A 17,276-nucleotide genomic window follows, 5' to 3' on the forward strand; every position below is an offset into this window, starting at 1 on the left:
AGCACTATAATGTGGTTCCCATAGGACAGAATTCTTTTTTCTTTTTTGAAATACAATTGACAAACAACATTGTTAGTTTCAGGTGTACAACGTAATGATTCGATATTTGTATGTACAGTTGACCCTTGAACAACATAGGCATCAGAAGTCCAATGGGACAGAGTAACCGCTTGAGCTAAAGCCAGCCCATAGCTGACCCTTGAAGAACATGGGTTTGAACTGTGCGAATCCACTTATACACAGATTTTTTTCAACAGTAAATACTATGGTACCACACGATCTGTGGTTGGTTCAATCTGTGGATTTGGAACCTTGGATACTAAGGAACTACAGATATGGAGGGCCAACTATAAGTTATATGTGGATTTTTGACTGTGTGGAAGATCAGCACCCCTAATCCATGCATTGTTCCAGGGTCAACTGTATTGTGAAATGGTCACCACAAAAAGTCTAGTTAACATCTGTCACTATACACAGTTACAAAATTTTTTTTTTCTTGAGATGAGAACTTTTAAGATCTATTCTCTTAGAAACTTTCAAATACCACACAATACAATATGGTTAACTATAGTCACCATGCTGTACATTACATCCCCATGATTTATTTATTTTATAACTGGAAGTTTGTACCTTTTGACCACCTTCACCCATTTTGCCCACCCCCGCCCCCTCACCTCTGGCAACCACCAATCTTTTCTCTGGTATCTATGAGCTTGGGGTTTTGGTGGTTTTTTTTAAGATTTCACATACAAGTGAGATCATATGGTATTTGTCTTCAAGACAAAAAGATGACTACCATATTAACATGTATTTGGATAGCATTTTCTCTAGCAATTAATCTAAACACAATAATAATTTGATACCTATTGTTCACTTACTGATTCATTTTTCCACTAGAAAAATTACTCAGGGACTACAGTATGACAAGAATCGGTCTAAGTTCAAGCAGGGAGCAATGGGGTGGACCCCAGAAACACATTTTTCTTTTCTCCAGAACTTTGATTCCAGTGAAGACAGATAAACCAATAATTAGATCATTTTAAAAAATGTGTAAGTGCTAAGTGCATTCTATCTCAAATATGCAAAAATTATCCCGATTTAAATAAACTCCCTATTTTTACATACTTTAAAACCAAGTGTTAAATTACATTTTTCTTTTAAATTTTCACTGCTTATTTCTACTTGGGAAAATAAATTCCAAGACAAAATAACAAGTTCTAAAGAAACTATAAAAACTACAATGCTTGGAAATAATTACAAAAGAAGAGCCTATGAAACTGTAATTAATAGAATTACTAAAGCAACCTGTAGTTTTGTAAACTTTACAAGAGCTAACAAGAGAAGGTTTTAGAAGAAACTGTAACTTACCTGCCAAAATTAGCTGGCAAGAACTCAAGGAAAGCGTCATTCAGATATAACTGGGTTAGGTTTAACAGCTGAGAAAATCCATCAGGAAGCCTATGTAAAATAAACCAGAATTTAAATTTAATTCATATACAGAATTTTAGTTTCTCATTAGAATCTGTCTAAAAAACTGTCTAACCAACACATGTTCTTAACAGATAACAGTCACCTCTTCACTTTTATGAGTGATCCTCAAATTGAGATTTGCTTTTTATAATAACTTACCTGTTTCAATGTTTACACCTTCATCATTTTTTAAAAGGAAGTGAGGCAATATTTGTCTCAATAAGATAAAATCTGCACATAACAGTCAACTATGAATGAGCCACAACACACAGAAATGTATTCAGGCCATGACTATGATATATCAGCAGACACTCTTGAAATTCACCTTATCTAACACCAATCCAAAGGACTAGACAAAGAATTCTAAACTTTGACAGTATTGACTTTTGGGGCTGGATAATTCTGTGTTGTCAGGAGGCTGTCTTCTGCATTGTAGAATGTTTAACAGCAACCCTAGCCTCTGATCCACTAGAAGCCAGCAGCACTGTCCACCACCACAAGTTGTGAAAACCAAAAAATGTCTCTAGAATTTACCAAATAGCCATAAGAGCAAAACAGTCCCTATTTGAGAAACACTGGTTTAGATTATTTTCAATTTCAATATTTGGTCCCTAAAAAATCAAAGAAAGATTGTATGATTTTATAATGACCAAATGGAAAGAAATAACATTAAAAGCTGAATGACATTTAAGATCATATAAGAGCCTGTAAGTAGCTTTACTTTTATTTCCTCTGGCTTACAAAAGAAATTACAAATCTAGAACTTGATGCTACAGCAAAATTTTCAGATGAAGGTAAAACATCATCTTTACATGTTTGTCCTTTACATGTTTGCCTATGTTTGGAAAAACTCGTTAAATACAATACTGTAATATGTGAAAGCTGGTTTCAACTTTCAACTTAGCTATACTAAGCTATGCTTCACACTATTCACCTTTTGCTTCAACATTCCATTTTTGCAAAATTTAACAGCTTTGGTGCTAAGAAAGCATTCTGCTTAAAGCCATTACCATCATAAAAGAATATATGTGACCTCTGGTATATAGTACAACCAATCACATGGCTTTTCCCTTTTTTTGTTGTTTTTACCTTTTTGACCCTTCGGTTTCTTTCTTTTCAAAAGTTTGAGTGTGCCACATACATTGGATTTGCAGGTGAAGACATTTTTATATTGTTCAAGTAACATTGAGCTAGGAGACCTGGATTCTAGTCTCATTTCTGACATTCACTATCTGTGAGACTTGGGAAAAAGCACTTGCCTTATCTGTATGGACGTCAAATTTACCTCTGTAATATATGGAGTTAGAAAGAGTAATTAAAAGGCTCCTTTTTAATCTAACTAAAATTGTGTGCAGATTTCAGATTGGTATTAACTGTTCATTAAAATGTAGAAAGTAATATTCTACTATATCATACTTGCTTTATTCACAAAGGTAACTTTTAAGTCAACAGAGAAGAACTCACTTGGAAATAGGATTTACACTGGCCTCCACAATTGTCAAAACTTTACAATTTTTTATATTTTCTGGAAACTCCTGTATTCCTAGAAAATGAACAAATAATCAATGATCAAGTGAAAAGAATCTATTACAAAGGAAAAAATCATAATAATATTAATAATTAATGTACACTTTTCAGATTCAAAATTTACCAACTGAGCAGATTCTTGATAAATTGACAACACCAACGTCAAACGAACAGAACCATCTGCACAACAATTTCTCTTCGCTCTTTTGCCTCTTTATGACTACTGCTAATTATCTTGTTTAGTTCTGCCTTCCTTTCCTTCTCCCAGCTCTTCTGAAAATCAGTGCCTTCTCTATGTGGTATTAAGGACACAAAATTCAAAACAATTAAGCATTCTTTGTTTTTTCACATAAAAAGATGCATTAATTTTTAAAAATTTTTTATTGGAGTATAGTTGATTTACATGTTGTGTCAGTTTCTGCTGTACAGTAAAATAAGTCAGTTATACATATACATATATCTACTCTTTTTTAGATTCTTTTCCCATATAGGTCATTACAGAGTATTAAGAAGAGTTCCCTGTGCTATACAGTAGGTTCTTATTGGTTATCTATTTTTTATATAGTAGTGTGTATAAAAGAGGCATTACTTCTTAATTGCTGGGCTCCAGATTGAGCTGGTCCCTAATACATACAGGACAACAAAGCTGAAAGCAAAGCTGAAGATAGAAGAGGTAGAAAATATGTATCAGATATGCCAGTGGATATGCCTGACGCAGTTGTACACCAATACTTCTGTAAAATACAACACAAATGTGACAAGTCAAATTATGGTAGAAGTTTCTTAGCACTTAATCTTATCTCTTCAACTTATCTTAGCAAAAATATAGCAACAATAATTTGTGAACTAGCAATAATCCATAGAGAAACTTTAAGTAGTACTGTTCTAATCTAGACTAGGAGTGCGAATTAGTAACTTTTAAAAATATTCAAAAAATTCTGTGTTATAAGACTCATTCCTCCACTAACATAACATGTATATCAAAGGGGCTGACACTAAAGGATCATTTAAGGCTCTTTCAACTTCCTTGATGTATGATTCTAAGCAAGTTTACTACAGTGCCCAAGTACAGAATTTCAGATCATGAAAAATGAATGATACAAAATCATCAACTGGCAAATATTACAGTAATAACTGATCAGTCAAAACTCATCAATGGATGCTAAAATTAGTGGGTTAAAGAATGAAGAAAAACAGTATACATTTATATAGTCTCAAAGTTTCTCTCCCCAAAATACTTATTAATTTTAAGAGGGGGAAAAAGTGAAGAAATCTCATACGCACCACTTAAACTGTTTCAAAGTTAGCATCAGCAGTTAACAGCATCATCACGGGGCAACTAATCTTAAGACACACTGACAAGGGGTGCAGCATCTACTGTCGTGTTCCTGCCCCAAACACCCAACCTGAATTGAATCATAAGCAAACATCAAACAAATCCAAATTAAGGGAAATCCTATACACCTGGCCAGTAATCTTCAAAACTCTCCGCGTCTAAAAAGATAAAGACAAAGAAAAACTGAACAACTACCCAGGTAAGAGGAGATCAAAGAGAACTGACCGTGGTAAATATCCAAATCTACTTCACACACACACACACAGGCGAAAAATCTGAGTAAGACTGGGGGGCTGTATTAATGTCAATATTATTACTGTTCTATAATAACTGCAAACATTACCATTGGGGGAAACTAGGTGACAAATACAAGAGTACCACTCTGTAATGTTTCTTAAAACTGCATGTGAATCTACAATTATCTCAATAAAAATTTCAATTTAAAAAATCTGGGCTTAATGATCCTTAAGGAAAGGTTTTATCACTGTTGTTTTATTAAAATTCAATTTCCCTAACAGTTTCAAGATGATTCTTTTTTTTTTTTTCAATTTTAGTTTAAGGAACTTTTGCTGGAATTTACAGAGTTCATGTAAAGCTTCAAATCAGAAAATGTTAACATTGATGGATATCTAATGATATTAAGGAATTACTGTCAGCTGGTTCTCTTTTTTAAGTGAGATAATAGAGAGTTTCATCTTAACATATTTATACATGAAAGAGGTTGTCTTATTTGCCTTAAAACAATCAGAGGTGGCAAAATAGGAGGTATAAATGAAACTATAACATACTGATAAATTTTGAAGCTGGTTGGTAGGCACATCAGGTTTATTGTATTATTCTCTCTACTTAGATAACAAGATTAACAAAAAAAGGACTTTAAAACAGCTATTGTACTTAAAGGAAAAAAATGAACAAAATGGAGAGGAAAAGATTAAATGTAAGAAATAGAAACTTTACAAATGATAAATACAATATGTGAATGAAAAATCCAAAGGACAGGATTAAAAGATTAGTCACTGTAGGAGAACATGTCAGAGAGACAGGAAGACATGGCAACAGAAAACAGCCATTCTGAAACATAGAGGGGAAAAAAATATATGAAAACCCAGGGATACATGGGACAATGTAAAGCAGATTAACATATATTTACCTATCTTTAGAAGTTTGCTTATCAGGCACCACTAAGAGTACATGCTCTGTGAGGGGAGAATCTTTGCCTCTCTTGTTCACTACTGGAATAGGACATGGCACATAGTTATCAGTATCACTAGATAACGTCCAAATTCTTTTCCAGGGTGGTAATATCAATTTTCATACTACAGTACCTATTTATATTCTTGTTGACATTTGATAATGTCTTTACTTTTTGCTAGTATAAGGGGTTGAACCTCACCAGAAATAATAGAAATATTAATTAAAACTAGATATTTTCCTGATATTTCCTAGAGATGCTGAACACATTTTCACGTGTTTAATGATCTATTTAAATTGAAGTACAGCTGATTCACAACATTACGCAAGTTTTAGGTGTACAGTATAGTGATTCCGTATTTTTTTACAGATTATACTCCATTAAAAGTTATTACAAGGCAATGGTTATAATTCCCTGTGCTGTACAATGTATCTTTTTTTTTTTTTTTTGCAGTACGCGGGCCTCTCACCACTGTGGCCTCTCCCGCTGCGGAGCACAGGCTCTGAACACGCAGGCTCAGCGGCCATGGCTCACGGGCCCAGCCGCTCCGCGGCATGTGAGATCTTCCCGGACCGGGGCACGAACCCGTGTCCCCTGCCTCGGCAGGCGGACTCTCAACCACTGCGCCACCAGGGAAGCCCTACAATATATCTTTGATGCTTATCTATTTTATACATAGTAGATCATATTTCCTAATCTCATGCCCCTATCTAGTCCCTCTCCCCTTCCTGGAGGAATCAAGCTCCCTGACTTCACACCATACTACAAAGCTACAGTAATCAAAACAGTATGGTACTGGCACAAAAACAGAAATATAGATCAAAGGAACAGGGGAGAAAGCCCAGAAATAAACCCACACACCTGTGGTCAATCAATCTACAACAAAAGAGGCAAGAATATACAATGGAGAAAAGACAGTCTCTTCAATAAGTGGTGCTGGGAAAACTAGACAGCTACATGTAAAAGAATAAAATTAGAACATTCTCTAACACCATACACAAAAACAAAATCTAAATGAATTAAAGACCTAAATGTAAGACCAGATGGTATAACAATCCTAGAGGAAGACATAGGCAGAAGACTCTTTGACATAAATCACAGTAATATCTTTTTGAAACCATCTCCTAGAGTAATGGAACTAAAACCAAAAATGAACAAATGGGACCTAATTAAACTTAAAAAGCTTTTGCACAGCAAAGGAAACCATAAACAAAACAAAAAAGACAACCCACAGAATGGGAGAAAATATTTGCAAACAATACGACCGACGTGGGATTAATCTCCAAAATATATAAACAGCTCATACAGCTCAATATTAAAAAAACAACAAACAATCCAATCAAAAAATGGGCAGAAGATTTAAACAGACATTTCTCCAAAGAAGACATACAGATGGCCAAAAGGCACATGAAAAGACTCAACATCGCTAATTATTAGAGAAATGCAAATCAAAACTACAATGAGGTATCACCTCACATGGGTCAGAATGGCCATCATGAAAAAGTCTACATAAAAATGCTGGAGAGGGTGTGGAGAAAAAGGAACCCTACTCCACTGTTGGTGGGAATGTAAATTGGTACAGCTACTATGGAGAGCAGCACAGAGGTTCCTTAAAAAACTAAAAATGGAGCTACCATATGATCCTGCAATCCCACTCCTGGGCATATATCCAGAGAAAACTATAATTCAAAAGGATACATGCACCCCAGTGTTCACTGCAGCACTATTTGCAATAGCCAAGACATGGAAGCAACCTAAATGTCCATCGACAGAGGAATGGATAACAATGTGGTATATATATACAATAAAATATTACTCAGCCATAGAAAAGAATGAAATAAGGCCATTTGCAGCAACATGGATGGACCTAGAGATTATCATACTAAATGAAGACAGATAGAAAGAGAAAAATATATGATATCGCTTATATGTGGAATCTTTAAGAAAAAGAAAAAAGATACAAATGAACTTATATACAAAACAGAAATAGTTTTGTAAAGCTACAAGGGAAAAAATCTGAAAAAGAATATGTATACACACACACACACACACTTACACATAAACACATACACAAATGTATATGCATAACTGAATCACTTTGCTGTACAACTGAAACTAACACAACACTGTAAATCAACTATACTTGAACTTAAAAAATCTTTTAAAAAAGGGACTTCCGGGCTTCCCTGGTGGCGCAATGGTTGAGAGTCTGCTTGCTGATGCAGGGGACACTGGTTCGTGCCCCTGTCCGGGAAGATCCCACATGCCGCGGAGCGGCTGGGCCCGTGAGCCATGGCCGCTGAGCCTGCGTGTCCGGAGCCAGTGCTCCACAGCAGGAGAGGCCACAACAGTGAGAGGCCCACGTATCGCAAAAAAAAAAAAAAAAAAAAAAAAAAGGGACTTCCCTGGTGGTCCAGTGGTTAAGACTCTGCGCTTCCACCGCAGGGGGCATGGGTTTGATCCCTGGTCAGAGAACTAAGATTGAGCTAAGATCCTGCATGCCGCATGTCACAGAAAACAAAAAACAAAAAACTCTAGCTCCATCCACATTGCTGCAAATGTCAGAATGTCATTCCTTTTTACAGCTGATTAATATTTCATCATGCACACACACACACACACACACACACACACACACGTATAAAACATGTCTTCTCTATCCATCTGCTGATAGACGCTCGTATTGCTTCCTACTGATCATTTTTATTTCTTCTTCTTTGAATTCTCTGTTCACTGCACATTTTTTATTGGATTTTTTAAATTACTGATTGTAAGCATTCTTTAGAAATACTAGTATATCAAATGTTTTCTCACAGTCTGTCATGAATTTTTACTTTATATTTTGTCATGTAGAAATTTCATTCCTTTACTGCTGTGCTTTTAATATTTGAATAAGACATCTTTTCTACTCCAAAGTCGTAAAAATAGTTTTCTACATTTTCTAATAATAGTAATTTTTGTTTTTCATATTACTTAATCTGCAATTTATTTTAGTATATACTGTGAAGTAAGGCTCTCTTTGTTTTTACTATTTCCCATATAAAAACACTGTGCCAACACTTATGAAATATGTTTTCCTTATTCCACTGATTTGTAGAGGCATTTCTGTGTGTCATATTCCATTTGTAGAGGAATTTTTGTGTGTCATATTCCATGGTTATGCTTCTGGACAGTCTTTTCTGTTACCCTCTTCTACTGATCTATTCCATAGTTTTATGTCTTCCTGTTTAGATCATACTGCACTTTTTTTTTTTTTTTGCGGTACACAGGCCTCTCACTGTTGTGGTCTCTCCCATTGTGGAGCACAGGTTCCAGACGCGCAGGCTCAGCGGCCATGGCTCACGGGCCCAGCCGCTCCGCGGCATGTGGGATCTTCCCGGACCGGGGCATGAACCCGTGTCCCCTGCATCGGCAGGCGGACTCTCAACCACTGCGCCACCAGGGAAGCCCATACTGCACATTTTCTGTTAAGTTTATTTCTAGGTATACGTGATAGATGGATTACATTAATGACCACTCACTACTCCCTATTACCACTCTCTAATGTGATGTACCAGCTCCTCCCAACAAAATGCGAAGTATAATTTCCCTAATCCTGATTCTGGGCTCAGCCATCTGTTTTGGTTTGGCCACTAAACTGTTAACACAATTGATGAAATCAAGGGTTTAAAAAAGCCCTGCCTAATTTCCACTAGATCTCAGGTTCCCCTAACTGTCCTATGAGGACATGCCTGGGATGCCTGGGCTAGCCTGAGACAGGATGAGATCTACAGCAGAGCTACTCCTGTCATCCCAGCAGAGAATTTCCAACATTTTAATTTAGACAGTCTTTATCTATTTCTGTTATTAAAGTTTTATTACCCTTATAAGTTGAGTCAAGTACTTTCCTCCCTTTCTAATCTCTAGAATAGATTTTATAAATTAAGGATTATCCCATTCCATGAAGGTTTGGTCCAACTTTTCCCTAAAATTAGGTCTAACAGTTTTTCTGACCACTAATTTGATTTAGTATTTTCAGTTTTCTATTTCTTCTTAAGTTGATTTTGGAAATTTTTCATTTCATGTAAGTTTTAAACTTCAGTGGCTTTATAGCATTCATTTTCTTTTGAGTGAAAAGTCAGTTTTAAATAAAATTATGGTGATAGGAATGTGAGAGATGTTGCTTTTTGGAGGGAATGAGGGATAAGAATTTTCTTAATGCTGAAATAAAAACTTGACAACCCTGTTACAAGTCCCCAAAATGGAACAACTGATCTACAAAGCATTCCTTTACCTGCACATTTAATACTTCAAATATATATTTTAGGGCATTTATACAATGAATTACTTAATAGTATCTGTATGCTTCTTATATTACTGCTAATAGGTCTTATTTAGGCTAACTCAATTCTCTATTCTAAACACATGTAACTACTTAGTATACTGTACTTTTGTACAACTCGTTAAATTTGACTTACCCACTAATAATAACATTGATTTTTTTACACTAATTTTTCTTCTTTCTTTTCTCTCATTTATTTACACACAAAATATTTAGTGTTACTGAATCCTATAAATTTAGGAGTTAAATTCTTATCAGTTCTTCAACTAACAAATAATTTGCCTCAAGTGATAATTCTACTGAGGATACATTAAAATAACTCTCCTAGGTGGCAGGCCCTAAGGAATATCTGGTAGCAGCACGGCACCCATGGTAGATGTGGGAGACACTGAAGAATAGGGCAAAAAAAAGGAAGGAGGTTTCAATAATTATGAAAAAGGTGTAATGAACTTAAAAAAAAAAATCACTATATTTAATTTCAAATGACATGTATTTCATTTCTCTTGAGTAAACAACAAGGAATGGAATTACCAAGTTCATTATATGTCTATTGATGTGTTGAATAACACTGATTTATTTTCAAATATCAAACTTGAATGCCCAGAATGAGTCCCACTTGGTTGTGGTGAATAATTCTTATCATATACTTAAAAAAAAAAAAAAAAATCCGCATCTAGAGGAAAGGTGGGAGGACATTCTACACTGTCCTCATTAGAGCCTGACTTCATTTTCATACTCAGCTTTACATATCATTTCATTGGTTTTTATTAAAGTCTATAATGTATCTTGAAATAGTCTACGTAAATGACATTATTCCAAGAACTGTAATATTTTTAGTACATGATAAAGTCTATCTAAGGAGAAAAAGACCAAAGAGGAGAAAAAGACCAAAGACTACAGTATGTTCTACTGACCTAAAATTTTATATGGAGAAAGATAATTTTAAGAGTTCTAGGACTTCCCTGGTAGCACAGTGGTTAAGAATCTGCCTGCCAATGCAGGGGACACGGGTTCGAGCCCTGGTCTGGGAAGATCCCACATGCCGCGCAGCAACTAAGCCTGTGCACCACAACTACTGAGCCTGAGCTCTAGAGCCTGAGAGCCACAATTACTGAGCCCGTGTGCCACAACTACTGAAGCCTGCGCGCCTGGAGCCCGTGTTCTGCAACAAGAGAAGCCACCGCAGGTGAGAAGCCTGGGCACCGCAACGAAGAGTAGCCCCCGCTCGCCACAACCAGAGAAAAGCCCACGCGCAGCAACGAAGACCCAACACAGCCAAAAATAAAAAAATAAATAAATTTATTTTTAAAAAAAAAAGAGTTCTATGTTAGACTTCTGCAATTTAAATTTTTAATGGACAGTAATGGTTATAACATCTTCCACAAATACATATACTTCATATTTTTCAAATTTTAAAGTACTTTATTTCATAGCATGTGGTTTATAAAAATTAACCAACCAGTATCTATGAAATAGTAACTCTAATTTCAGATACATCGTAGTAATTTTTTCCTAAGCAAGTAGTTTTGAAGTACTCACTGGTTTCCTGCTTTTACAAATTGCTAGCAATGTATTCACTGTGATTTCAATTCTTACCATATATATGTTCAGGTTCCAAATCTGTATCTCCAGTTCCCCCCTCTCTCCTTAACTCCAAATAAGAATTTTCAAATGCCCTTTAGGTACTGGTTAGGTACCTTAAATAAAACATGTCTCGAACTGAAATTATTTATTCTCTATATTATTCAGCAAATATGTACCCATGCTATGGACTGTAGATACTGAGACATAGTTCCTTTTCTTGAAAGCTAAAATGTAGCAAGAAAAACAAATATTTTCATTCTATTGGCTTCCTTCCTTCCTCAGTAGTGTTCCTTCTCAGTATCTTTTGTACCTTTCTCTCCTTCCTCCAGATCTCTTAATGTTGGGTTGCCACCAGGGCTCACTCTTTAGTCCTCTTTCATATTCATGGCCTTGTTGACTGTATCTAATCTCAGGCTCTATATACCATCTACATGCTGGCAATTCTCAAATATGTATAGCTAGCACATTTCCCTTTCGACTGAACTCCAAACCCCTATGAACATCTGTATATCTTATTTTAAATGTAACATGTCCAAAAATGAGCCCCTGATTTTTTTCCACTAAAAATTACGAGTCCCAGAGATGTCCCCATCTCAGCTGGCAGCACTCTATCCTTCCACATGCACAGACCAATACCACTGAGATCATTCTTGACTCTTATCTCACATCCCACATCCAAACCATCATGAAATCTTGTTGACTCAACCTTCAAATGTATCTAGAGTCTGTCTACATCTCACTACTTCCACCACTATCACTAGAGGCGACTGAAATAGCACCTAAACTGCTTACTTTTCACCCTTGTACCATACTGTTTCTACACATAACCAGAGTAAACCTTTAAAATGCAAGTCATTTCATGCTCTGAATGACCTGACTGAAACTCTTCCAAATGATTCCATTTCACTGAGAATAAATGTCAAAGTACGTACAAATGCCTACCAGGATCTACATTATCTGCTGCTCCATATCCCTACCTTTCTGACCTCTACTCCTATCACTCTCCCATCTTGCTCACTATATTTTAGCTACCATAGCCTTCTGTTTCTCATACATGCTATGGATACTCACACCTTATAAACTTTACACTGGCTGTTTCTTCTTTCTGGTACATTCTTACCTTAGAAATCTACATGGCTAACTTCCTCACTTCCTCAAGTCCTTGCTCAAGCCACTTTCTCAATGAGGCCTACCCTCAATGCTTGTAGGCTTGTCTCCAAAGAGAACTCTTTTTATCCTTGTACATAAAGTATGCAGAACCTGAATTTTATCATGAGTTACTTCTTAATTCTCTGACAATTTCAGCTACCTGTTCCTTTTTCATTCTCCCTTAACTTCAGTAGTGTTCCTTCTTTGTCATATACTCTTTTTATAAGAATTTGACTCTTGCTAAAACTCAGTAAAATGAAGATACTATAAAACATGGCTATCCTTCTCATATTAATCTATTTTGGTTACAGAAGAATTCTCCCTATACTGCTGAGAAAGAGAAAATACCTCCTGAAATCTAGGAACTGGTCTTGTACTATCAGCTAGTCCTTGTCTTACTATGAACAAGCTGCATTCAAAGGGAGGCCTTGGCATTTTCCTGTTGAACTAAGCAATTTCACTGAATACCAATATTAGACAAGGCCATTCTTTAACCATGACAGATCAAGACAAAAGCAAATTTGTAATCATGTCTTGACAAAGATAAAGTATGAACCTTGTCCAAGCCACCCCTTATCCTAATGAGTGACAGCTGCTTTTTTACTGATTATAGTTTTAGCCTTGCTCTAATCTGCCCTCCCTATAGATGAGATTTATTAATATTCTCAATCACAGAATTACTCCTACTTCTTGATGGCATTCCATCCATAGCAAACCCTCATATTCTTAAAGCTTCTTCCAATCACCAAGTACAAGCCCAAATCCTATAAGTCTTTTAGCACCCCCTGAGACTCCCCTTCCACCCCCATGGCTCAATCACATGTAATCCTGGTGATCTCTGTTTGGAGGGCATCAACACTCCTCCAATGCCCTAAATGTACAATATAAGTTAATAGTGGCTCCTTACTTAGTGGTTTATGTATTTTAAAGGCTAAGGTAATTAAATAGCACAGAATGTAACACTGAGTTCCAGTCAAAACAGGCTAAAGGAGGAACTGCAAACTGAGATGATTATATTGGCTAGGGGATAACAGGTGTATGGTTTGGATCAGTTATAACACAGTGAATGGTAAGGCCTATGGCAAGGCACAGTGACTGCACACCCCACTTATAGTCTTCATTAACAACACACTTAGCAGTGACCAGTGATCACCAGCCTACATTTTTTAAGTTCCATGTCAGTTTAACACACGGTTTTTCTTCTTTCATTATCTTAAATAAGCTGATTTATTAAAACAGCTGAACTTAAACATTAACTATTAAGCAAATTAGCAATTTTAGAAATTTTAAAACAGAGAAAAATAGTGACTTCCCCAGCAATCTATAATTTCCCTTGTAATCAATATAACTTCTTTGAACTTAAAGTGAAGAGGCTTTTCCAACATTTTGTCCCCAATCATCAGATTTTCTCAGGTTCAAGGAACTGCTTTCTGTACTGACCCACAAACTTTCAACCCATTTTTTCTGGACTTTTGGACTCGATTTTTAAAAAAGGCCTAATTAACCTCTCTAGCATTCCCATATCAGACAGAAAGATCTGAGCTACTCTTTCTGGTTTCTTTGCCTTACAATTCCTAACTTTTAATCAGTGTGCTTATATAGAGAATTAACAACTAGATAGCCTTCATTTCTTTTTTTCTCTCCTCTCCATCAGCTTTCTCTATCAACCCCTTTGGCAAATTGTTTTAATCATCATCCCCTACTGGTCTTCTCAAGAAGACAGGCCATTTGAACACCACGGATGATAATTTCTCTAACACCAGTTGCTATCTGCAATGGCTTGGAATAGCAGCTTGGTGAGCTTTTCATTTCTTTAAAAAGCTAACAACAAATCAAAACTTTAGACATGAAAGGAAAGAGCAAATTAAGACTCATAAATTAACACTCTAGTTTTATCATAGAATATAAATGATAAAAAAAGAATTCCATACAAAATGAAGACAAATATTAATACCTCAAATTTATATACATCCTATACATAGACTAGTCCACAATTTGGTCACCAGTCTCATGAGGCAAGACAGGAAGTGGTAATATTGATAATATTATGTATAGTCTAACCGAGAATAAGATTAATTCCCCAATATAACAACAGGGCAAATAAACAGAGAAGCATCGATTAGAGTACAATTCTTCTTTTTCCTAAATAAATGTTTTAATCACTAAACCATGTTACTTGCCAGTTGAAAAACACTGGAAGAAATATGTGAAAGATCAGAAACTAAGAAAATGTGAAAGTAAAAATCCTAAAACAAGTGCTTTTAAATAAATACAGCTTGCTGAAACACTAATAAAGTATGCCACAATGTTTCCTGCCTCCTTCCAAGCAGGGCATGTAGATAATAAATATGAAAACAGCATCCGGTATATTAAGATAAACTAGAATATTATTAGGTTGAACTGATAAAAACACCTAAAAGGAAAAAATAGTAGAGCTTGGATACAAGATTAAAGCATCTTATGCAAGATTTAACATGATGAGATGTAGTAACAGAGAAAAAATTTAGGGACAGTTCAATTTTCTCATTCAGAATATAAGATGAAACTCCCATCCTTCTCTAATACAGTGGTCATCTTAATACTAAATGTAATTTTAATACTTCCAAAATCTGATAAACACTACTTTCAGTTAGTGTGCTATCCTTTCTTTTAAGCAAGTTGTTAATCAACTAGCAAAACTCAAATTTCTCATAACCAACCACATCAACTATAATATGCATGCTATTTTCTTGTTTTCAGCAACGTAGCTGGAGTTCCCTGGTTGCCTAGAGGTTAGAATTCTAGGCTTTCACTGCTGTGGCCCAGGTTGAATCTCTGGTCGGGGAACTGAGACCCCACAAGCCACAAGGCACAGCCAATAAATAAATAAATAACATAGACTTGTATAAACATACACTTTAGGGTTACATATTACAAGTTAATTAAAATAATCTCAACTCTCTAAAAGTAAAGTGGGTTAATTACATCAGTTGTAATGATGGCTATCAGATTAAGAATTAGGAATACAAGAATTTTTATCAGTCAAGGTGATGGTTCTGACATTATCATAGTTTCTTGTCTCCCCTCACTAGCTTTTTTCACCATCAATGAAATGCGGTTGCATTTAGACATCAGTTTAAGACTAAAAAGAGAAAAAAAAAAACAAGGAAACAAGTAAAAGGCAAGGGACTGATTCTGCCGTTTAAAAAACAGATGAGATCACACAGAAAGAGAAGAACAGATAAATCAACTTAATTTTCAATGAAAATAAATTGTAAGGTTTTGTTGGCAACAATTATTAAAGCCATTCTCTTTCAGGGCAGAATATTTAAGTGCTTATCCTAAATCTTTTGGTCATGTAGAAATTATCTCCAACTCCTCAAAAACACAAGCTGACACAGTTGTACAAAGCAGGTTTTCAATATAAGCAAGAAGGAACTGCTGAAACTAGAATGAAAAAAAGAAACACTACAGTTCAATAGGTTGTCTTAACTCAAACACATTATTCTTCAAGAAGTTGCATGGAAGTCTAAGATATTAATTTAATGATGCTGCAGGGCCATAACTGCACCATTCTCAATTTAGAGTAATAAGTCTGGAATGAGTACATTTTCAGGAGGATATATGTAAGCGTGTTCATTATTGAGCCAAGTAATAGTTTTATATCATGAAGACTAGTTACGTGGGTTACTAGCCTTTCCCAGGTGCATAGAGTTTTATCAATAACACCCAGATTATTTCAGGTCTCTTTCCTTACACCTTAACATCTCTCATTCTAAAAGACCAAAAAGTAGAAAAGATACCCCTTTGGAGTGGAAGGTTACACTTGATGACTTCTAATGTCACAACAGTTCCGAAGTTCTATAACGCTACTTAACTGTCAGCATATGCAGAGCACAATGTAATGGATCAAGTTCATTTACTTTGGAATTTATCAAGCAATACTTGCCAATCTATTAAGCACAAGGAATGGAAACAAATTTCAAACTGCCCTTAAAGAGAAGTTTCAAGCTGAGGAAATTTATTTAACCTAAAATAAAATCATAAGAAGAAAACTCACACAAATTAAAAACCAAATGACCCGAACTCCACAAAAATGACAATGTCACAAAAACATGGGCAAAGTATTCTTGGTTTTGAAAGATCAAAGAGACACAACTGAATGCAATACGTGATCTTTAACTTGAAGGTGGGGGTAGGGTGAGCAAATAGCTAAAAAGGGCATTATTAGGTGAGCAAATAGCTAAAAAGGGAAAATGTGATGTCAAATTTCTTGAGCGTGATAATGATATTGTGGTTATGTATAAGGATTTCCTTGCTCTTGGGAAATGCTTATTCCAATATTATTCCAATATATTGGAATATATGCTCATTCTAAAATTTTCAAGTGTCTACTTCTCTCTCTCTCCAAGGTAAGCACTTAACATTTTGGAATATATCTTCCATACTTTCTTCAACGTTTATCAAACTAAACAAACAAAACCAAGACTGTGTGCCCAGGAGAACAGTGACCATGTCCTTTTACTTTTCATCGTTAATTGTAATCCAACTCCTAATAAAATATTTGGCACAGAGTGGTCTCTCAATAAATATTTGTTGATGTTCAATTCGTTTATGTTGCACAACTTTTTTTTTTAACCTTTACCACTACACTGTATTTTATGTCAGTATTGATGGAGCTACATTACACTCCACTCTTATGGATGCATCAAATTATG

The 17,276-nt window shown here is 35.5% G+C and overlaps 1 protein-coding gene across 13 annotated transcripts in view; it reads right to left on the bottom strand.

Annotated features, from left to right (window-relative positions):
• ERBIN (erbb2 interacting protein) overlaps positions 1–17,276 on the bottom strand; it is a 107,115-nt gene that overhangs the window by 46,587 nt on the left and 43,252 nt on the right. For 12 of the 13 annotated variants that reach the window (XM_049707898.1, XM_033429916.2, XM_033429912.2 and 9 more), the window contains 2 exons: positions 2,935–3,013; positions 1,369–1,458 (listed from right to left, as the gene is read on the bottom strand). In XM_049707898.1, coding sequence (XP_049563855.1) covers positions 1,369–1,458; positions 2,935–3,013 — 169 coding nt within the window. The remainder of the gene's footprint in view (positions 1–1,368; positions 1,459–2,934; positions 3,014–17,276) is intronic. The other variant, XM_033429920.2, reaches the window with a different exon arrangement.

Source organism: Orcinus orca, chromosome 3, assembly GCF_937001465.1.
Source record: "Orcinus orca chromosome 3, mOrcOrc1.1, whole genome shotgun sequence".
In the NCBI taxonomy this organism is placed as follows: Eukaryota; Metazoa; Chordata; class Mammalia; order Artiodactyla; family Delphinidae; genus Orcinus; species Orcinus orca.